Source organism: Harpia harpyja, chromosome 11 (assembly GCF_026419915.1).
Source record: "Harpia harpyja isolate bHarHar1 chromosome 11, bHarHar1 primary haplotype, whole genome shotgun sequence".
Taxonomy (NCBI): domain Eukaryota; kingdom Metazoa; phylum Chordata; class Aves; order Accipitriformes; family Accipitridae; genus Harpia; species Harpia harpyja.
In genome coordinates this window covers 6,112,167-6,130,950 of record NC_068950.1, presented here as the reverse complement: position 1 = coordinate 6,130,950, position 18,784 = coordinate 6,112,167, and the positions used below count along the sequence as shown (strand labels likewise).

At 49.4% G+C, this 18,784-nt stretch overlaps 1 protein-coding gene across 6 annotated transcripts in view; it reads right to left on the bottom strand.

Annotated features, from left to right (window-relative positions):
- Positions 1-535: 535 nt before the first annotated feature.
- MARCHF2 (membrane associated ring-CH-type finger 2) overlaps positions 536-18,784 on the bottom strand; it is a 37,652-nt gene continuing 19,403 nt past the window's right edge. For 5 of the 6 annotated variants that reach the window (XM_052802701.1, XM_052802699.1, XM_052802700.1 and 2 more), the window contains 2 exons: positions 6,675-6,884; positions 536-3,547 (listed from right to left, as the gene is read on the bottom strand). In XM_052802701.1, coding sequence (XP_052658661.1) covers positions 3,389-3,547; positions 6,675-6,884 — 369 coding nt within the window. In that variant the 3' untranslated portion in view covers positions 536-3,388. The remainder of the gene's footprint in view (positions 3,548-6,674; positions 6,885-18,784) is intronic. The other variant, XR_008237338.1, reaches the window with a different exon arrangement.

The window sequence follows — 18,784 nt, the reverse complement described above, 5'->3', positions numbered from 1 at the left end:
TCACACACTGCAGCCTCAGACACAGCACCCGGAGGCATCGCCAGGGCTCGGACAAGAGCACAGCCTGGCAGACAGTCCCGGCGTCTCCCACCACCCTGGAGCAAAGGGCTGGGCTGGACCGGCCGGCTGCGGGGCAGACTCCGGTCAGGCAATTCACTGGGGCAGCACCAGCAGACAGCGGCGGGAGCCACTGCAGGGCTGCAGCACAGGGAGCACTGGGATCGCTCCGTGCAGCCCCACACCCACCCTCTGGAGAGGCCAGAAGGATGCCCTTGGCCCAGACATCACCTCCTTGCTTGGCCCACGCTAGGGAGATTTCTGTGCACAGACAAGAGAAACCTGCCCACAAATGACAAGAAGCCCTGGGTTTTGTCCAGCTTCGGCCCAAATATGAAACCTTCTGCTAGCTCTCCTACGGGCAGGTCAGGAAAGCTGCCCACAGTGCCCCAGGAAGCCAGCACACAGGGCTCACTATCAGGGAGGTAGCCTGGCCTCTTCAGGCCCTCCATCTCCAGTAACAACACAACAGCCCAAAGTTTGTCTCACTTTTATTTACATAATTGCACAGCCCGTTTCCCCATGACACTGGAACGTGGTGGGTCAGAGACACTGATTTCCCACATCCATGAGCTGAATGTCTCCTCTGGGAAGGAGGAGAAAACTCAAAGAGTTGCTATTGGGTTTTGCAGGGGCACATGCGACAACTCCAATTATTGGCAACTACGATAAAGACAACGAAGCTGAGAGTGAAGCCATGGCCGCACAGCAGCACAGGGCCGGGCCCCAGTTGCCCCCAGGCAGGGACTTCTGGCTTTCACAGTTGCATATTTGGATCAACAGTGGGTTTCCTAACCAAAACACTGGCTCCATTAAGTCCTTACTAGGGGAACGTGGTGTGGGAGCGCACATCCTTCGTTACCTGCCAGAACTAGACACGTTGCAAGACCAAGCTCCTGGGAGGCAGCCAGGGCTGGGAAGGTTAAACCAAATCCCCAAATTTTTCTTCACTGGGAATGTCCTGGTGATACAAGGTTTGTTGGGGAGGGGCTGAAGAAAGGCGTACCCAGGACAAGGCACAGAGCAGTGGTGCAGCTCTCACTGCCAAGGGAAGGGGTGTGTGGAGGGAGGCAGTGCCTGCATGGGAGCTCCACCGCACAAGCTGATTTGAAGCAGGATGCTACTGTGCGGGGACCGTAACTGCAGCTAGGCTGAAGAGGCCTCTCTGCACTACAAGCCTCCAGGAGCACCTGGGGACAAGTCATCCCTGCACAACAGGGAAAAGGGAAGGTGCCCATGGGTACGTGGCAGAAGGGAAGAGACAAGCAGGGAAGCTGGCAGGGAGGGAGCAGAGGAGCACAGCCTGGCTGTAGCAGAAGATATTCACCCCATGATCAAACGAGACCCTCATGCTCAGAACAGAGACCAGCTCGGACCAGCCCCCAGGGACCCACAGCTGGGCAGAGACAGGCTGCTGCAAGATGTGCTGGGATATCACTGAGTTGCATGAGAAATCCGAGACAGGAGATGGAGGAGAAGAGCAGACACAAACCAGGACACAGGGCTGGAGCAATCCTATTGGGAGAGATAGGACACTGGCCCCTGCTGCTCATGCCACCAGCTACTTCCAGCCTAGGGTCAGGGAACAGGGAACACATAAGGAAAAGCATCCTGCTTTGCAGCTAGAGAGAAGGAAGAATGGCACGCGGTGCTTTGAATTCAAGAAATTGCAGGTCTCGATCTAGCAGGGCACTGGACCGATCCACTTGGGTTCAGCAAAGAAGCGGAGGGACATAGTGTGTGATACCACCACCCACTGCAAGGACTCGGGCAACTTGGAGCCTGCCTACTCCCTGCTATCTACCCTCACCATTGCAGGAGTGAGAGCCAAGGGTCACACCAAGCAGCCACACACACCGCTGGAGCACCCAGCAGGGCAGCACCAACACCAGCATCCTTATGGCCTGCCCCACTCATGGGGCTCAGGAAAGCATAGCCCCAAGCACAGGCATCATCTGGCAGGGTGGGGAGGCAGTAGAGAGGCAAGGACTAAAGCCAAACTCAGGGAGACCCTTGGCAGATTGGGCGCTCCAAGACAGAGGAGCTCGTTAGCTGGCTGTGCTGGGAAATCAGGTGGATGAAGGAAGAGGAAGAATGCCGGCCCCACAGGAGAAGGGACTCAGAGCCTGTTCTCTGTGAACCAGCGAACTTGGGGTGTTTCACTAGAGGAGATGTAACAGGTATGCAGCACTTTCAGGCATGAACCAAATCACAGCAGCTCCTCCGGCTGCTGCCCAGGAATGTGCAAATAAAGCACACAGAGAACAGCCGAGACCACCTATGTCCTGCCCAGCAGCTGCAGAGTATGGCCTGTCCCATAAGGTATGTGTGTAACTGATACTACAAGAGGTCCAGCCTCAAGATGGTGAAAGGACATCAGCAAACAGAGACTCCAACTCTCACCTTTTGGGGTCAGGAAAGCTCCTTTCTGAATCTTTTAAAAGCAAAAGGCAATGGTGGGTTTAGCTAGTACGAGCCATCACTTCCCGCCCTCAGATCCTCCATCTACCTTTGCCAGACATACCAAGAGCTGAGTGCATCCGAGTCCTGGGGATGAGCCAGGATCTGCAAGGAAAGCATTTTGTGAGATCACGTCTGCCCAGGAAAAGATTTTCTCGTTTTGAAACTTATTTTGAAATTCTCAAAATTACAGTACTTTACAATACAAAATGTCTCCATTCAGTATCACATCATTTTACTCCTTCTGGGATTATAATAATTATTAAAAACACACAACTTTCCAGAAAGGACAGAAACACCACAAAAGAGACCAAAGAGTAATGGGAAAGGCTGCTGCAGTATTATCAAAACCAATTTAGTGCAAAGGAGAAGGGGACTTTCAAGAACGGTTGATGAAAAGTGTTCTTTATATGCTCATTTGGAGAAAAGGCATAGATTTAACCTCTGAATGAGATCAGGCTGCCAGCTTCTATACTGAAGCTTAGAACATCAACACAAAAGGACTGAAACACAATATGCATGGCCATTAAAAAATAATATTATATATAGATATATATAGAGAGAGAGAGAGGGAGATATTTTCCACATATGGTATTTAGTTATAGGAAAGTGTCCCTGCAGACAGGCGTATTCTGCCATCTGGCTCTTTTGGGCCATTTCACATGACAGACATTGATTATCTGTCTGTTTGCCATAGTATAAAGTACGTGCTGACTGCAAAGTCCCTTCAGGTGGGACAATTGTTTCCTAGTGCCTCCACAGTTGCCATGTTTCCTGCGCATGCGGGGACACCCGACCTTCTTTGCTTCTGCCAGCCGCGAAGGGCTGCCCTCACCCCAGCAGCCACGTGGCGCAGCGGCCAAGGGACAGCTCAGACGGTGGTTTCATCCGCGGTCTTCTTCATGAGCTTGGCGGAGAGGAGGGAGTGGGGCACGGGATGAGGGCTCCGTGAGGCTGGGATCATCAAGCGGACTTTCTGGTTGGTCCTTCGCCACTCCGAGTACAGCTGGCAGTGGTAGCGGAACGAAACCTGGTGGGCAATAATGCATCGGTCTGGTTACCAAACCCCCATCACAAGTGCCGAAGACCGTAGAGGGCCAAGTGAGATGCAGTCACCCATCCGCCCTCTGCATGCTCTCTGCATATTCCTTCTCAAGCCACCAGCACCCCCCAGACAAGGGAGACAGCACTGACACTGAAATGGTTTGGGGCACTCTGTGTCCCAAGCTTTTGACGAGGAATCAATTAATTTCTGGTAACACCAGGCTGAGCATGGCATAGCCAAAGGGGCTTTCTGGGCAGCACCAGGACAGAGGGACAGAGTTGGCTCAGCTGGGTTTGAGTACCAGGCCAGTGAGATGTGGCAGGGAGGAATCACAACACGCCCCTTCACCCTAGCCACGGGCTGAAGTGAGCACCTTGGCTGGGCAGAATGAGGGGTTCTCAACAGGACCAGCCTCAAGTGGCTGAATCCAACCAGCCTCCTCCCATCTCACAGATCCTGGTGGATCTTCTCTGCCCTTTGCAAAAGCCTTCTCTCCTTGGTCTGCAACAACAGGACATAGGTTGGACTAATTTTTTCTGACAACACTGTAGCCTGGGAGACTTGTCCACCCGGAGGAAGACAGGAGAGGATGCAAAGGCTGGAGGGGACCTAACCAGAGGCATGAGCTGGCCCTGCAGTTTCAGAGCAGACCTGCAAGGGGGAGCTTCAAGCTGTGCTTCCCCAGCAGGCTGGACTCCTTGCTGTGTCCTTTTGCAATCATGAACACAACTACGGATTTTCTCACAGCTCTTGCTGATTCCTTAGCTTTGAAATTAAACTCTTCTAGAATTTCTTGAGGAAGGAGTAAAACCAGCATATATTTCCTTCCTATTTATTTTGCTAGAAATTGTGAGCAAGAAAATCAAATAAGGAATCCAGTCAGTGACTCATCAAACCAAGCTTTCGTACTTTGTACAAGTACAGGAAACATTTAGCTGGCAAGCAGGAAGTACCAAGAAGCGTATCTGACAAGGAAAAGTCAGTATTCCTATCACTTTTGGATAGGTCTCAGACATCTGCTATGAGAACTGTGCCATGGCATTGAGATAATTAGCTCATTGATCTGTGCACTCCCCTTTCCTGTTCTAGAGGGACAACTGTGGGAATAAGGTTGTTTGCTGATAAACAAGAAGCAAATGCATCTTGCAGTCTTCAGCGACAGCATATGAATGGGGAGGTAATGGTGCAAACCTCAAGGAAAGCTCCACAGGAAGGAGCTGCAACCTTGGCCACGGCTTCTCTTGCAATCCTCACACTGATTACAGCCATCACCACCCACTCATGTAACAGCCCTTTGTGCTGCACAGCCCATGGCTGCACAGAAGAATTGCAGTTGAATACGGTAAATGTGAATAAAGGAGCTTCACTTAATGCTCTTCTCTGTTCAAGGAAATGTGAAGCACAGCAGAACTAGAGCCATTTTAGTCAGGACTCATTATTTCACAAAAAAACCCCATTCTTCCATTTCCCTCAGATTTCCAGCTCCTCCAGACCAGTCCTGGGACAGAGAAGATGGAAGCACTTCCTCTTAAGGTTTCAAATTTTAGCTTGGCTTTCGCCAGAAATCAACCTTATGCAGCACATACATGCAGCAGTGGAGACTCCTCAAGAGCTGCTGGTGCACTGCAATTGCTGCATATTTTGACAGAAACACTGATCAGGCACTCTTGCACCCCCCCCCCAGAGCAAAGGCTGCAGCATCAGCTCACCCTCCACTGGCACCTGCATCTGTGTGGGAGAGTTGCAAAGAATGTCCTAACCCCAGAGAAAGCTGTTACTCTGAGAGATCAGAGCATGAGATGGCAGGGAAATGAGCTGTGGCATTTCCACTGCCCGCAGAACTGCCAGCTTTTTGGGGTCCCACTATTCCTCCTCCAGCAACTGCACTTCTTCCCTTCCCAAAATGGTGCCTCCCAGCAAGCAGCTGGAAAAGGGTATCGACAGGGCATGAGCACACACAAACACGGCTTTGAATAGGAGAGCTGAAATGAAGATCCAAACCCAGAAACCCACCTAGCAACAGAACATGAAAGAACTGAATGGGAAACAGCAGGATGGGAAACTGAATGGGAAGTCCCCGGCCTGGGAGCCCTTGGAGAGAGTGGGGCCTGGGGAGCCCCAAGGGCTCAGGGAGCAGCAGGGCAGGGAGCTGCCCCCCAGTCCAGCTGCTCTTCTGGGCTCTCAGCTGGGAGCGCTCACAGGTGTGCTAACATAGCAAATTCACATTTGCTTTCCTGCTCTTTGGGACTCACCCCAAGCTGCAAGCTCCTGGCTGCCTAATTCAGCATGTCCAAAAAGATGCAAAGCGAGGCATCTGCAGGAAGCTCTTTCCCAGCACAGATCAGTTCAACACCCAGACAGGGTCAAGTGCAGGTTCCCAGTAATCCCCAGTGCCTCCAACCCGGCAGCACAGCTGTAAAGCCGCAGCAGTGGGTCAGGACAGGCTGGCTACCCAGTCTTGGCTCAGAGCTCAAGTCCAAAAGCCCAGTGTGTGAGAGAAGTCAGAGGTCTCCCCAGGGCCGGAGTGTTCCTTGCGCGCATCCTTCTGTGCTACTGACATCTTAAAAATACTGTGTAGGACTTTGTTTAGTTGTGGGCCACAGAGACTGCCAATGGCCAGTCTGCACCTCCTTCAGGCATGGCCAACCTGTGCTGGGCAGCACAAAGCACGGAGGGACATGAGGGCAGATTATTTAGGGGTCAAATATTTTCCAGATTTTATTTTTCCCCTAAACCATCTGGGTATGAATTTTGTGTTTCTTCCCAAAAATAGGAACACGCACAACACCTGGACTGCTGCCTGCCACCAGCACCAGACCTTCCCACCCAACCCCAGCCACCCTTGGGCATGTCTGCGCCCAGGTACATGACACCCCAGGGAACACGGCTCCCATGTCAGTCTGGAAAGTAGATGATCAGGATGTGGTTTCTCATTCTCAGCAACAACTTTAGCAGCTCCCATTAGAAGATAATTAAATGGATGTTCGAGAGAAAGAGCCCTATGTTTTCTCACAAGGGGAGTAAGAAACGGCTGGCTGCACTGATGCGGTGCAAGCCAGTACTTTGATCCCCCTTTTGAACAGAAATGAGGCCCTGGGCAGCAGACACTTACCAGCGTCCAAAGGACGTAGATTGTGAAAAGTGCTATAGTTAGTGCTATGAGTCCGATGGCCTCCAGTCGGCTGTTGAACTGCAAATGATCCTGGGCTCCGCGCAGACACAACCAGCCAGAGATTGCCGCCAGGGGAGTAATGAACAGAAAACACACCATGTCACAGAAAAGGGTCCTCTTCTCATTGCGGGGACCAGGATCCTTCAGCCACTGCCAGAAGGAAGGGAGAAAGGGCATTAGTCAGCGGCACGCACAGCACACAGCATGCTAGCAAAACAGGACTGCTACACTGGGAAGCTCTCACATGCTCTCTGCAGTCTATACGTACCTGGTGCATATATTTAACTCACATAAACCTTCACAAAAATAGAGCTAGAGAGCATCAAGTATATTTTCAACAACCAAAAAGGGAAAGGGAAGAGACAGCTGAAGAATATGTGCAGGGCAAGGCAGCAGTAAATACAGGAGCTGCCTGGGCTCTTCACTGGAGTAGCAAGAAGCAGGCAGCAGCTAGCAGCCAGAGGAAGGCCAGTTCAGTAAAGCCTGGCTTAGTAAAAGTCTGACAGGTCTTGGATTGAGCTTCAACAGAAACATATCCAGGACTCTGCAACTGGTGTAGAGGCTATGGGAAACTGGGGCATTGGGGTCTGTGGCCAGGCCAAGCCATAAGGGCAACTGTCCCAAATCAGTCCTCTGGTTCCTTTTGGAGAATCGTGGCATTTTAGAGTTTCGCTCCTGATTTAAATCAAATCTGAAATACCCAGGTCCACCCGAGAGACTGTGCAAGACAGCTCTGGAGAAGGAATGCTCTCAAGGGTATGGGCACTGTCCTTCGGGCTTGAGCGAGCTGTGGCAGTCCAGGGCCATCAGTGGGAAATGCAAACATCCATGCACCCAGTATTTTCACTGAGATGATGCGAGAGAGGAAAAAAGCATATCGCTTCAGCAACTAAGAAACCAAGACTGGAGGAAAAAAAAAAAAAAGAAAAGCAAAAAGAAAGTGAGTAACTAGCAGGAAGTTTTGCACCTGAGCAGACAAAGCATGACAGCAGCCAAGGGGCCATGCTGTTGGGCTGGCCCTGGCAGAGGAAGGTAACACAAACCCATTTTCTTTTACAGAACAACCTGTGCCCCAATCCACATCTGTGTCAGAGAAAGCCTTTGACCATTTGTAAAGAGAAAGCAGCGCAGCTGTCAGCTGAGGAGAGACACAGAACTCAGCTGGCTGGGGGAAGATCCCCCATTGCTTTCTCCCAGATCTCAGTGGATCACAAGTGACCATGAAGGGATGAGGCCTGATCATACAGACACAGCTGCTGAAAACTCCACCTTCATAACTGCAAAATGCCGAAGACCTTTCCACTGCTGGTGGCCAGCCACTGGCCACCACGTTACACACAGAAGAGATCTACCAGGACCAGGACAGAGCCAATTCTAGTATAGTCCTTCCCATTTTCAGGCTTGCTTTCTTGCCTCCCAGGCAGTAAGTGATCTGTCACAGTGGAGGTTACTGCACTTTGCTCTGTGTTACCAAGAGGCTTTGCAAGCACTTCCATCTTGCAGCTCTCAAAAATTAGCAGGTTACAGAATGAACGCAGCTCTGTTGCAGGCAGATTTCCCTCAACAGGCAATCTCTAAATGTTCACTACTTTCAGGAGTCCCAACTTGCTTCCAGTGTGGGTTCATTTTAGATACTTGACTTTGACAACAGCAATTGTTCTAGTTTTCCTGGGATTATGCTATTTTCAGCCTTTCCTTTCCTTTTTTAGAACAGCAAGCAGCTGTGGTTCCTACCAATACCCAGAGTTGTTACACCACATTTTTACTAGTGGTTCTGTATGCTGGGCTGCTGGATCCTTCCTCCTTTTCTGCACAAGGATGACTGGTTTCATTTAGGACTTTTTTTCCTCAAAAAAAAAAAAAAAATTGGAGAACATGATAGAAAAGGCACAGTCAGAGCAGGGAAGGGAATATCCCCAAGGCAGCCAGGGCCAGGCAGGCACATCCTACTGCCAGACTTGGAATAGGGTGCCCACTTTTGAACAGGCAGCATGAAAAGGGACCCATCTGAGAACTACGCACACAAATCTCCTTCCCTACAGGGGAAACCACAGTTTAAATAGCAATACAGAAGGGGTGGTGGCAGGTACGCAAGAACTTAACGAGACCACGTGGATCAAAACAGAGCACTGGTAGGTAGCCTAAGGACATGGCTGGCCAGAAAGACAAGCAGAAAGTGCTGGCCCAGAAGGGGAACATGGAAGGGTGCACACGTTAGTGCAGATTTAACTACAGAGAGAGTCTAACGTGAGGGATGTACAGCAAGACACAGCAGAGGGGTGAGGACAGGGTGAGAAGCACAGACAACTTTTGTTGAAATGGGAAAGAGAAGGGGGAGGTGGCAAATCTGGGCAAGGAACAGCAACGTGGCTGGGGTGGTCGGAGCCACAGCAGCAGCACGGTCTGCAGTCACCTGCGATAGGACACTGAGCTGGCCAAGAATGGAGGAGAAGATGCTGCAGCAATAGATAAGAGCCTGGCCAGGAATTTCAGGTGGGAGGACTGATAAGCAAGATATTTTAGAGAAGTGACCTGAAGCATCTGAAAGACCCAAGCAGAGCAAGAACAACTGAAGCTAGAGAGCAAGCTGGGAGCTGAAGGGCACAAGACAGATCTGGGGACAGAGCAACAGTCCTGCAATAACAGAGGGCAAGTTAGAAGCATTTTAAAGCCATTCTGAGCACAACTTGATGGCCAGACAGTCAGAAGGAAATTTCAGAGCAGCCACAACTGTGGTTTGGCCAGGAGGAGCTAGGAGAAGGGAGGCAGACGTGCAAGTCACCCCTTGTGTGGCTCTGCAGAGGAGATTAGTGGTGATGAGCTGTGTGGGGAAGATAAGGACCACACACGCAGTCCTGAGCAACCGTAAGAGGAAGTGAGGGTGGATAGCAGCTCATCTACGCAGTAAAGCTGCTCCTACAAACAGTGCATTGGAAGCCCCATCATTCGAATCCCTTGCCATGTGCCTGGCTTCCCCCACTCCAACCAGCACAGTGCTGCCTCAGGTAAATGCTGAATTACCCCGGGTGGACCAACAACCCTCTAGCAGAAATCCCAGAGCACCTCATCCCCTGTAAGAGGACATCTTGGGTCACTTTTGACCCTCATACAATAATAATCTCTGGAACTGAAGGCAGATAGGTATTTTACTGCATCTTACTCTATTTATATTCCTTGTGACCTTTGAAACTCCTTCTTCCTCCCTAAGATGGGAGCCAAACATGTAAAGGCAGGAAGCAAATTAATTTCCTTTTGAAGCAGTTGATTTAGTTTGCCAATATGCACTGACACAGTAAAAAAAAGAATACAATAAGCCACCCTAAGGGCACAGTGTTTCTGGCACAGCAGCACATCACTGCATACGGGACTTAAAATAAACCTTGCAAACAATCCAAAAAGTGGTCAGTCAGATTAAACAATTTTTGTAGGGAAAACTATCAAGTAAACATGGGAAAGCAATAAAAGCACAACTTGGTCTTCTTCCAGGCCAAGTCCAAAAACAATTGCTTCCATGCTGCAATCACGTGTGAGACTAAAGGGAAAAAGGTAGAACTGGCTGCTTGCTGCCCACTTCGGCTATGAGCTGGGTCCCAGACCACCCTGCTGGAAACAACCTCCCTCTGCTTGTGCAACAAGAATTTATTCCAGGTACAACCATATTTCTTTGTCCTCCAGCATGATCCTGAGGCTTTCCCAGATGTTCTTTCTACTGGGATCAGCAGGGCTGTGGAAGGGAGCTCATTTCTTGGACCCACGGCAGGGCTATGGGATGATGAGTATCTGATCTTTGGATGTTGCAGTGCCCATGAAACTAGGGTGAGCCCAGGTGACAGAAGGCAGGAGGAAGGCATGCAGAAAAAGACACCAGGACATCATCAGCTCCTCTAGAAGCCAAGAACAGAGCTCAAAGTACAACAGAGCAGTCTCCCAGACAGTCCATGCGAGCACCTGCTATTCCGCATGTCTCAGAGCTGGGCTGCATTCTGCCACTTGGGACCAAGGGGAATTGACTGATGAGGGATCATCCCAGCAATGCTTAGGACCTTACAGTCTTTCTGGGGCATTATAAATGGGTGTTTTAGAATAAGCTTTCATTGACTTTTACAGCTCGCTCACCTTGTGTGGCAAAATGTACGTGGCTGTGAGCTATTAGCCCGTTTCATAAAACACATTGCATGCAGCATTCTCGTGCCAGCCAATGGCAGTCCCATGCCAAGCAGGATCAGCACAGTACAGAACCAGCAGTCTCCAGCCAGCACGTGCTCGGGTCTCTCCCAGCTGGACCACCCGCTCTCGTGAGCGCCATTCAGGACCAGCATGACCTGCCAATCTCACCGGCTGACCCTGCCACAAAGCTCCCCATGTGCTTCACAGCTACAGTATGATGCAAGCCACAGCAGCAACAGGACTATCAGCTGTGTTACAAAACATCCTGTGTCCTTTCTGTCCACCAAATTTAGCATGTGGCTGCTCAGGCGCCTGTTGGTTTTCCTTTCACTGCTGACCTGGTGCCTGGCTACGTAAGCCAGAAAGGAAAACATGACCTTGATTCACAGCCACACGATTAGCCCTGTCCCTGCCCTGAGAAACACGTCGAGTCAAAAAAACACAGCTTCAGAAGAGGGACCGTCACACCTCTTCTCCGGGCACCCACCAAAACCTCCTTGCAGGCCACTGAGCTCCACAGGCAGCCCCAGCAGGATGGTCCTCTTTCCTTTACCAAGGTGGGGAGGGATGTTTTCTGATGGGGTACCCAGAGTTCAGGAAGCCAAGACCCAGAAACACCCCTAGCCCTGCAAGCAGAGCAGTTCAGAGCAAAGTTGTCCCTCCTCATCCTCCTTTCCCCACAGCACAACTGGCTGCCCTCAATGCTCCACAAACCTCAACAAGCTGAATCTCTCCTTGAACAGGCATGAGAGCCTTTCCAATGCACTCAGCCTGGCTCCAGCCACCACAAAGAACAGGGCACTGGGCTGACCCAAGGAAAACAAGAGCTGCAGGAGCACCAGAAATGATGGACAGGAGAAGAACTGACCCAAGCAGTGCTGCAGGTCACCAGGACACTTTCCTACACAGCAGCAGGTGTTTCTGTGGTTGGTGTCACCACGGGAAATGCCATGCCACAACATGCACAAATATGACATCACGGCACTGCCAGCAGCTGCACCTCAGAGAAACCCCACTGGTAGCAGGTCCTCTAGATCCTCAGGGTACAGACAGGGCTGGACAAAGTGGTGAAGATGGACGTGTAAGGAAGAGACTAGCGCTGATAAGTGCCAAGAGCGCAGGGATGAAGTGTTTCTAGTTTTGTCCCCAAAGAGGCTGTTCCAGCTTTGCAGAGCACTGCCAGGGACTGCACAGAAAAATACCAAGAGGATCTAGGGTGGGATCTGAGAAGAGCATCTCCAGACAGCAAATGCAAGTAAAGAGAGAAAGGAAAAGATGAGAGAGGAATGGGACTCAGCTGGAGCCAAAAGTGATTTGTTTTTCACTAGATACAGGAGTCTAACATAGGCCTGCACTGAGAAAGGAGGGAGACAAGCTGAGGAAGGGGGTAGAGGAGCACAGATGAGACAGAACGGTGCAGTGAGTTCAGCAGAAGAGTTCAAGGAAAGCAGAGGAAAAAGTCTGTCTGCAACAAAGATAATGCTGGAGGAAGGGTGGGGGAGAGTTTACATCACATCTCAGTTCTCTGAACTGGAAGGGGGCCAGTGATCACTGCACCGGGTGCTGCACCCAGAGGCAAAATTTCTTTTCCTAGTAACATAAGCAGCATTAATAAGAATACCACTATTACTCCCTGCAAACCTCACTTTGCTTGTACCGCAGACATCCCAGCAGCACCTCCCACAGCTACAGAGGTACGAGAGACTAGTGAGATGGAGCAGAAAGACAGCACATGGCAGACCCACAGGAGGTGTCCCATACTCCAGTGTGACCCAAACAGCCAAACAAACATCTCTGAGAATTTCAAACATGCTTTGTTGCAGGCGACAGTTGTGTTTGGAAGCCGTACTTTCCTTATGAGACCAAAAAAATCCACTGACCTATATAAAACATCTAGCTTAAGTGAACAAAAAGCATTAGCAGTCAGTGAAAAGTAAGCATCTTTTAATCAAAACTGCATAATAAAACACAAAGAGAAACAGTAGGAACAAAAAACTGGCAGCCTCTCCTGTACTGCATAATACCCTTGGAAGGAGCTGTTTTGCAGAGACATAGGCACACACAGATATTACTGAAGCTGCCCTTTCTAAATAAAGCATGTTAACACACATATTGCAGGAAAGCACCAGCACTGAAGACATGGAAGCAGAATCTTCTTGGGGCTCCATCACGAGACCCGCTTGCAAGGACAGAAATATGGGAACAAAGGGTGTGGCTAAACTGTTCCAGTGGTGGCTGATTCACCAGAGAAATCTTTTTTGGAATTAGTGAGCTGTCTCAAATGAGTTTTGCTTTAGCAAAGGTATTAAATGCTTAGAGAAGCATTATGAACAAGTCATGCATAACACTCATTAGCTTTTACCACCAGGAGACATTGGCTTTCCACAGCCTGGTAATTTTAGCAAAGCCAGAGCCTTGGCCTCAGCACCAGAAATTCATGCCCACTCTCAGATCTAAGTCCAGTAACCCCTAGGTTCCTCTCCCCAGGGTTTACATGATGTGTGGACAAAAATACATCCTTCCTCTTTAACATGGACTGACATTTTGCTGGGATTAAACAGCTGCTGCTCAGCCGTCTGCCCGAGCTGCCAGCCCAGGACATTTCCACACAGAGACTTCGGCTGTTCAGCACGGACCCGTGGCACTGATTGCCCAACACCAGGATTACGCCAGGCCGAGTAGGCAGCGCGGGCCAAAGGAGATGGGAAACCAAAGCTGACTCGCAGCATGGGCAGATGGCCTGAAATGGGAGTCTCTGGAGGCTGGAGGTGTTGTTTTTCTTAAGCCCATTTAGAAACACTCAGAGGGGACAAAATTAACAATAGGTTAAAGTTAAAACCCTTTATAAGAGGTCAATGAAATGAAAAGAGAAATGAGAGTGTCAGTGCCACAGCAAAATACACAAAACAAGGCAGCCATGGAAAGGAAATACTTTTGCTGGTAACCTGGGAAAGCAGAGAGGGCAAATGGGCAGGAGTGGGCTCAGGTACACAAAACATGGACCGACCCATGCTCCCACCTCACTTTGTGGGCAGTGGGCTGCAGCCAGGGAGAAGACCAGGAGCTGTGCAGAAGGACCACACTTCCTTGTGGCTGTAGAAACAAAGCCACAGCATCACCCTTGATAATGCTTTCTAGAAATACACAACACATCCAATACAGTACTAAATGTCTCAATCCATGCAGTTCTGCCTGAAATCCTAGAGGACAAAGCATCTTCAGTGAGGAGAGCACTTTGTAAGAGAAGATAGGTTTATGATGGATTTAGCTTCAGACCAAAGAAAGAAATTTACATGGAAGGGAGAAAACACTAAGGGTGGGGGGGTGGGGGGCGGATATTTAGACTCATACAACAAGCTGTCTGTTACAGCACTTACCTTGGTTCTGCTAGAGCCAGAAAAAGGCAGGCACCTTCAGACAAGCTAACCCATCCTAACTTAGGTTTGTAAGGAGGCAGGAATTAATTGATCACAAGAGGCATTTCCTTCTCTCCATAGTCTATAGGGCTCTAAAGAACAAGGTTTGGCTGAGGCTAATTTAAGGTGTAAAAATTTAGGGCAAATAAACCCAACTCTGCCTAGAGAACTGTGTGACCATCCGTGGCCTGGGAGAAAGAGCTGTCTAGACTGAAGCAATGCTTCATTTGCAAAGGAGCTCATTCTTCTATAATGCTCTGACAACAAAGATACTGATGTTTCCTGAAGACGAATCCTAGGCAGTAACTGTGCATTCTCTCTGCTTTACATTGTTGGAAAAAAGAAGAAACTACCTGTTCCAGGAAAGCTGTATGCACTGCAACTTTCGGTTTGAACATTTCATCTAAATACCTGGAAAACTTCAGCAGTAGGTAACAGAAACATATTTTGCACTTTTTGACTATGCCAGCCACGCTGGCTAGAGTTTCATGGATTCGGATCACTTCCCCATAAACATATGGATGCCCATTAAACTAACATTGATGTAGGAAAGTCAAGTACCAGAAAACCATCCCTCTCCAAGGCTTGGCCACCTCGTTCTCTGCTGGGGACATGCTCCTCACTCAAGACCCCCACTCCACAACCCTTTTGTGCTGGAGACCATTTCAGAGAGCCAAGCAGAAGCCACTCTTTCCTTTCACAGCACAGGCACCGGCGTGGTGGCATCCCACACCCCTGGCTACAGACCCTCCCCAGGCACCTGGGACTGCAGTTCAACTCTCCATCTTCACCTGCAGTGGTTCAAAACATGCTCCCAAAAAAGCACTCAGCCCATCAACCTCACAGCCTAACAGTTAACAACAGTCTTTCGTGGTTTTTTCAGCTTTCAACCAGCTGCTTAGTTAAAAAATAACTGAGCTAGGCTGAACTGCAGGAGATATCCTCCCTGCACCCGTGGGCCAGCCCATGGCTGCCAGAGCTGGCTCCGGGCTCAGATGAGTCCCCCAGTCCCGGTTCAGAGATCAGGCACACTGGCAGCAAACACTGTTACTATTTTTACATTGAACAGACCACAACATAAATAAATGGTTGCTTGAAGAAAATAAAAATCCAATTCTATTAAAAAATTCTCTTTAATCCATGCTGAACAAGGTTGCTGTCTTCCCTCCCTAAAGGAGGCTGCAAAACTAAATTACTGTTTGTGAAGTGCTCAGATATCACAACAATAAGTAACCCAGAGAAGCCCATGGGGAAATGAATTAATTTTGTCTTGGGAATGGGGATACAAAAGAGCACATAGCCACACAACACAGCAGGATAAACGAAGTTAGCTAGCAGGCATCTTTCACCCATGCACGGATCCTGGAAAACGCAGTCTGTGACCATGTAAAGACCACACTGTAATGCAGATCTACAAGAGGACTGAAGTAAAAAGTAAGGCAATTTTGGTTGTGGCATTTCCTGACTTCCAAGAACTTTCTGCAGCTTCCGCAGAAGCATTTCAACTCGACCATGTAGCTTCCCAACAGCGCTCGCCAAAACGCCTCCTCCAGTCCACAGTCAGCTCTCAGCCTCTCTGCTTCTGAAGGCTCTTCAAACACACATAGACAGAGCTAGTTCTGCTGTGGGGCTGATGGCCCATTCCCACAAAGATCAGCAGTGCTGACCAGTGACCACCACAGCCACTATGAGCAGCTCTAAGTCTCCCCAGGCTGGAAAGGTAGGACACAGCAGAGCGAACAGCAAGAGCTAGCTGCTTTCTCCTGTGAGGACCAACATCAGCAGGTAGCATGTCACCTAATTCTCTTGTGGGTTTCACGGTGGCCACGTGACAGCAGAAGAGAGCTACGATGCCTGGATAGCCTTTCACACCTGGGACAGACCCTTTCATCAACACCACTGCCATAAAGTATGCTCCCACATTGTTCCCAGTCCTGGTCTCCAACCCATTTATCCTCCTCTACTCACTAATTTCTATTTTGACTTCCTAGTTTCACTTGGTGAACAGCAGATTTTTTTATCAGAGCTACTAAACAGCACACTTGCACATGAGCATCACTTCCCCGAAAATTTCAAAACATTCCCCACCCCTCCCCGCAACAAAGGAGTGGAGAATCTCTCAGATAAGGCAGCTGAGGGAACTGTGTCATTTTTAAATGACTAAGCAGCCTCTTTCCCTAGCCGCCTTCTCAGAAACAGATGAGCAACTTGGAGATGACACTTCCCAAAAGTATTTGGTGAAGAGTTTTGGCCCAATCTGGTGTGGGGATGAGATTACACCAGACTGCAGACAGAGGGTATTAATGGAAAGTTCCAGCAAGCTGGCAAGGTGGTTATCAGCTCTTTCAGAAGAGCTCTACACTAAGGGCTGAGCCTCTGCTAACAGCAGGCACACTTTTGAAAGTGGCCCAAGTTCTGTAAGTTGGCCTCTAAGTGAACAAAAAGCCCAAACAAACATCGCATGGTGAAGCACACTCATTGTCACTACTTCCAACGAGCGCAGATTTCAGTAGTGCAGAAGCTCAGAGCAGTTGTAACAACTCCCAAGGAAAACGAGAAACTGAAGTCCAGGACATTTTCCCCAGACTCCAGGCAGGGACCAGAGCATTTTACAGCATGGTGGAAGTAGTACAACAAAAACAGGTGGTCTTTCCAGCCAGCTGAGCCATTTCACTCTAGCAGGAGCCCTCCACTCATGACATGCCAGGTATGCAGTGCACATGCCGATCAGCTGAACCAGGTTGTATGGACACCCGGCACACCTGCATGCCTCAGCCGCAGCCCACACGCTGCTCAGTGCGGCTTGCGTCAGACTCAAAGCACTCCATCCCGTGGTGGGGAAGTGCTGCTGGCCCCTGGGAAAGAGCAAGAGCAGGCTGCTGCCAAGGAATTTATTAAACCAGGCTACAGGCTGCTCCTCAAGCCCGGGAAAAAGCTTGCTGTCAATGAACTGCAGGCAAAGGAATTGCCCTAGGGCTGTATGATGATGGCGAGCGGCACATTAGATTCTACGGCAGGGATCACTCTCACCAGCTAACTGGTAACTTTTCATCAAGCGCTTACCAGCCTCCAAACTCAGACAGTGTTGATGGCACTTTATGCAAGCTGTTCCCCTAGCAGACACAGGAGACACCAGAACAGGGCAGATCATCCCCTTCACTGTGCTCAAAGGCAGTCCCCAGACACGAGAAGTAACAAATAATTCGTGTCCCAAAGCCTTTGACACCTATCAGTAATGGTTTGAGGGGTCTCTTCCTCTCTGAAAACACAGTGGTGTTTCTCTTGCATTTGAGGCTCATTAAATGCTGCCCACCCATCACCTCTCAACACTCAGATTGCTTGTTGGTCACCACACCCTTACAGGCTCTGGTTCAGAGGGGCTCTTCACAGATTTCCACAGGAATTAAAATTTGATTGTCCCAGGCTGCTCACACATCCACCTTGGAGTACAGACAAGAAGGCAGACAGAAGACCCATGACTTTCCTGTTGCACTGTCCTGGCAAGCTCCTCTTGCCTGCTGGAGGCACAGACATCAGTGTCAGAGGAGAAACCCCTCCAATATACACTGGTCTTTGAGCTTTTATTCAAGTATGCAGTTTTCTAAGCCTGTACTTGTTACGAGGTGCTACAGCATCTGTGAACTATGGCTAAACGCACTTCCACATGTTTGTTTCTGGGCATGAATACTTTACTAGCTCTTAAGCTAAAACATCTGAAACCTGCACTCAAAATTTTGGCCCGCATAAGCCCTAACAAACTCGCTGTCACTGAGCTTGCCTGCAGTATGTCCTCAAAGCCAAGATACAGCCCTTCCCAAATGTTTTAAAGCAGTGGTTTTCAACCTCTGAAGCAACCATTTGAGATTTTTTGGTCAAAGAGCCATTTTACATGTTTTAGCAGCTGCAAGAAAAGTGCTAAGACTCAGACAGCACTAACCACTGATGTAGTGCTCTTTTACAAATTGCTTTGCTAAATACATGGTTTGGTTTAGTGCTGTAGTCTAAAGCCTTCTCCTGTCTGGGGCCATCAAGTCACTGACAGTCAGTTATAAATTAAACAATCATTAAAACTGAGTATCAATTTTGCAAACTGAAGCTTGAATTCTTCCCCAGTTGGGGGACTCTTTTCCCCTCCAAGGCTCGCTGGGCACCCAGAGGAGATGGGAGTGTGGGAAGGAGAGCTGGGACTGCAGGAAGGAAGAGGGGGCAGGTATCGTTTCCAGAGGGAGATGGGAAGGGAAAGGAAATAACCTCTAGAATTGATGGAAATGGAAACAGAGATGGGAAAAACAACTTAAAATTCCAATTGTGACTCAGTTTTAATCTAACTGATGGAGCAAGGGGAAGGACAGAGTGGACAAGAGCAGTCACAGTTACAAAGCAGAATTAACCCCTGCCTCCCCACACATACACTTTTGGTAGCAGGCACCAACAAACCTCCAACAGCTGGCAGGTAACAGGACTCTG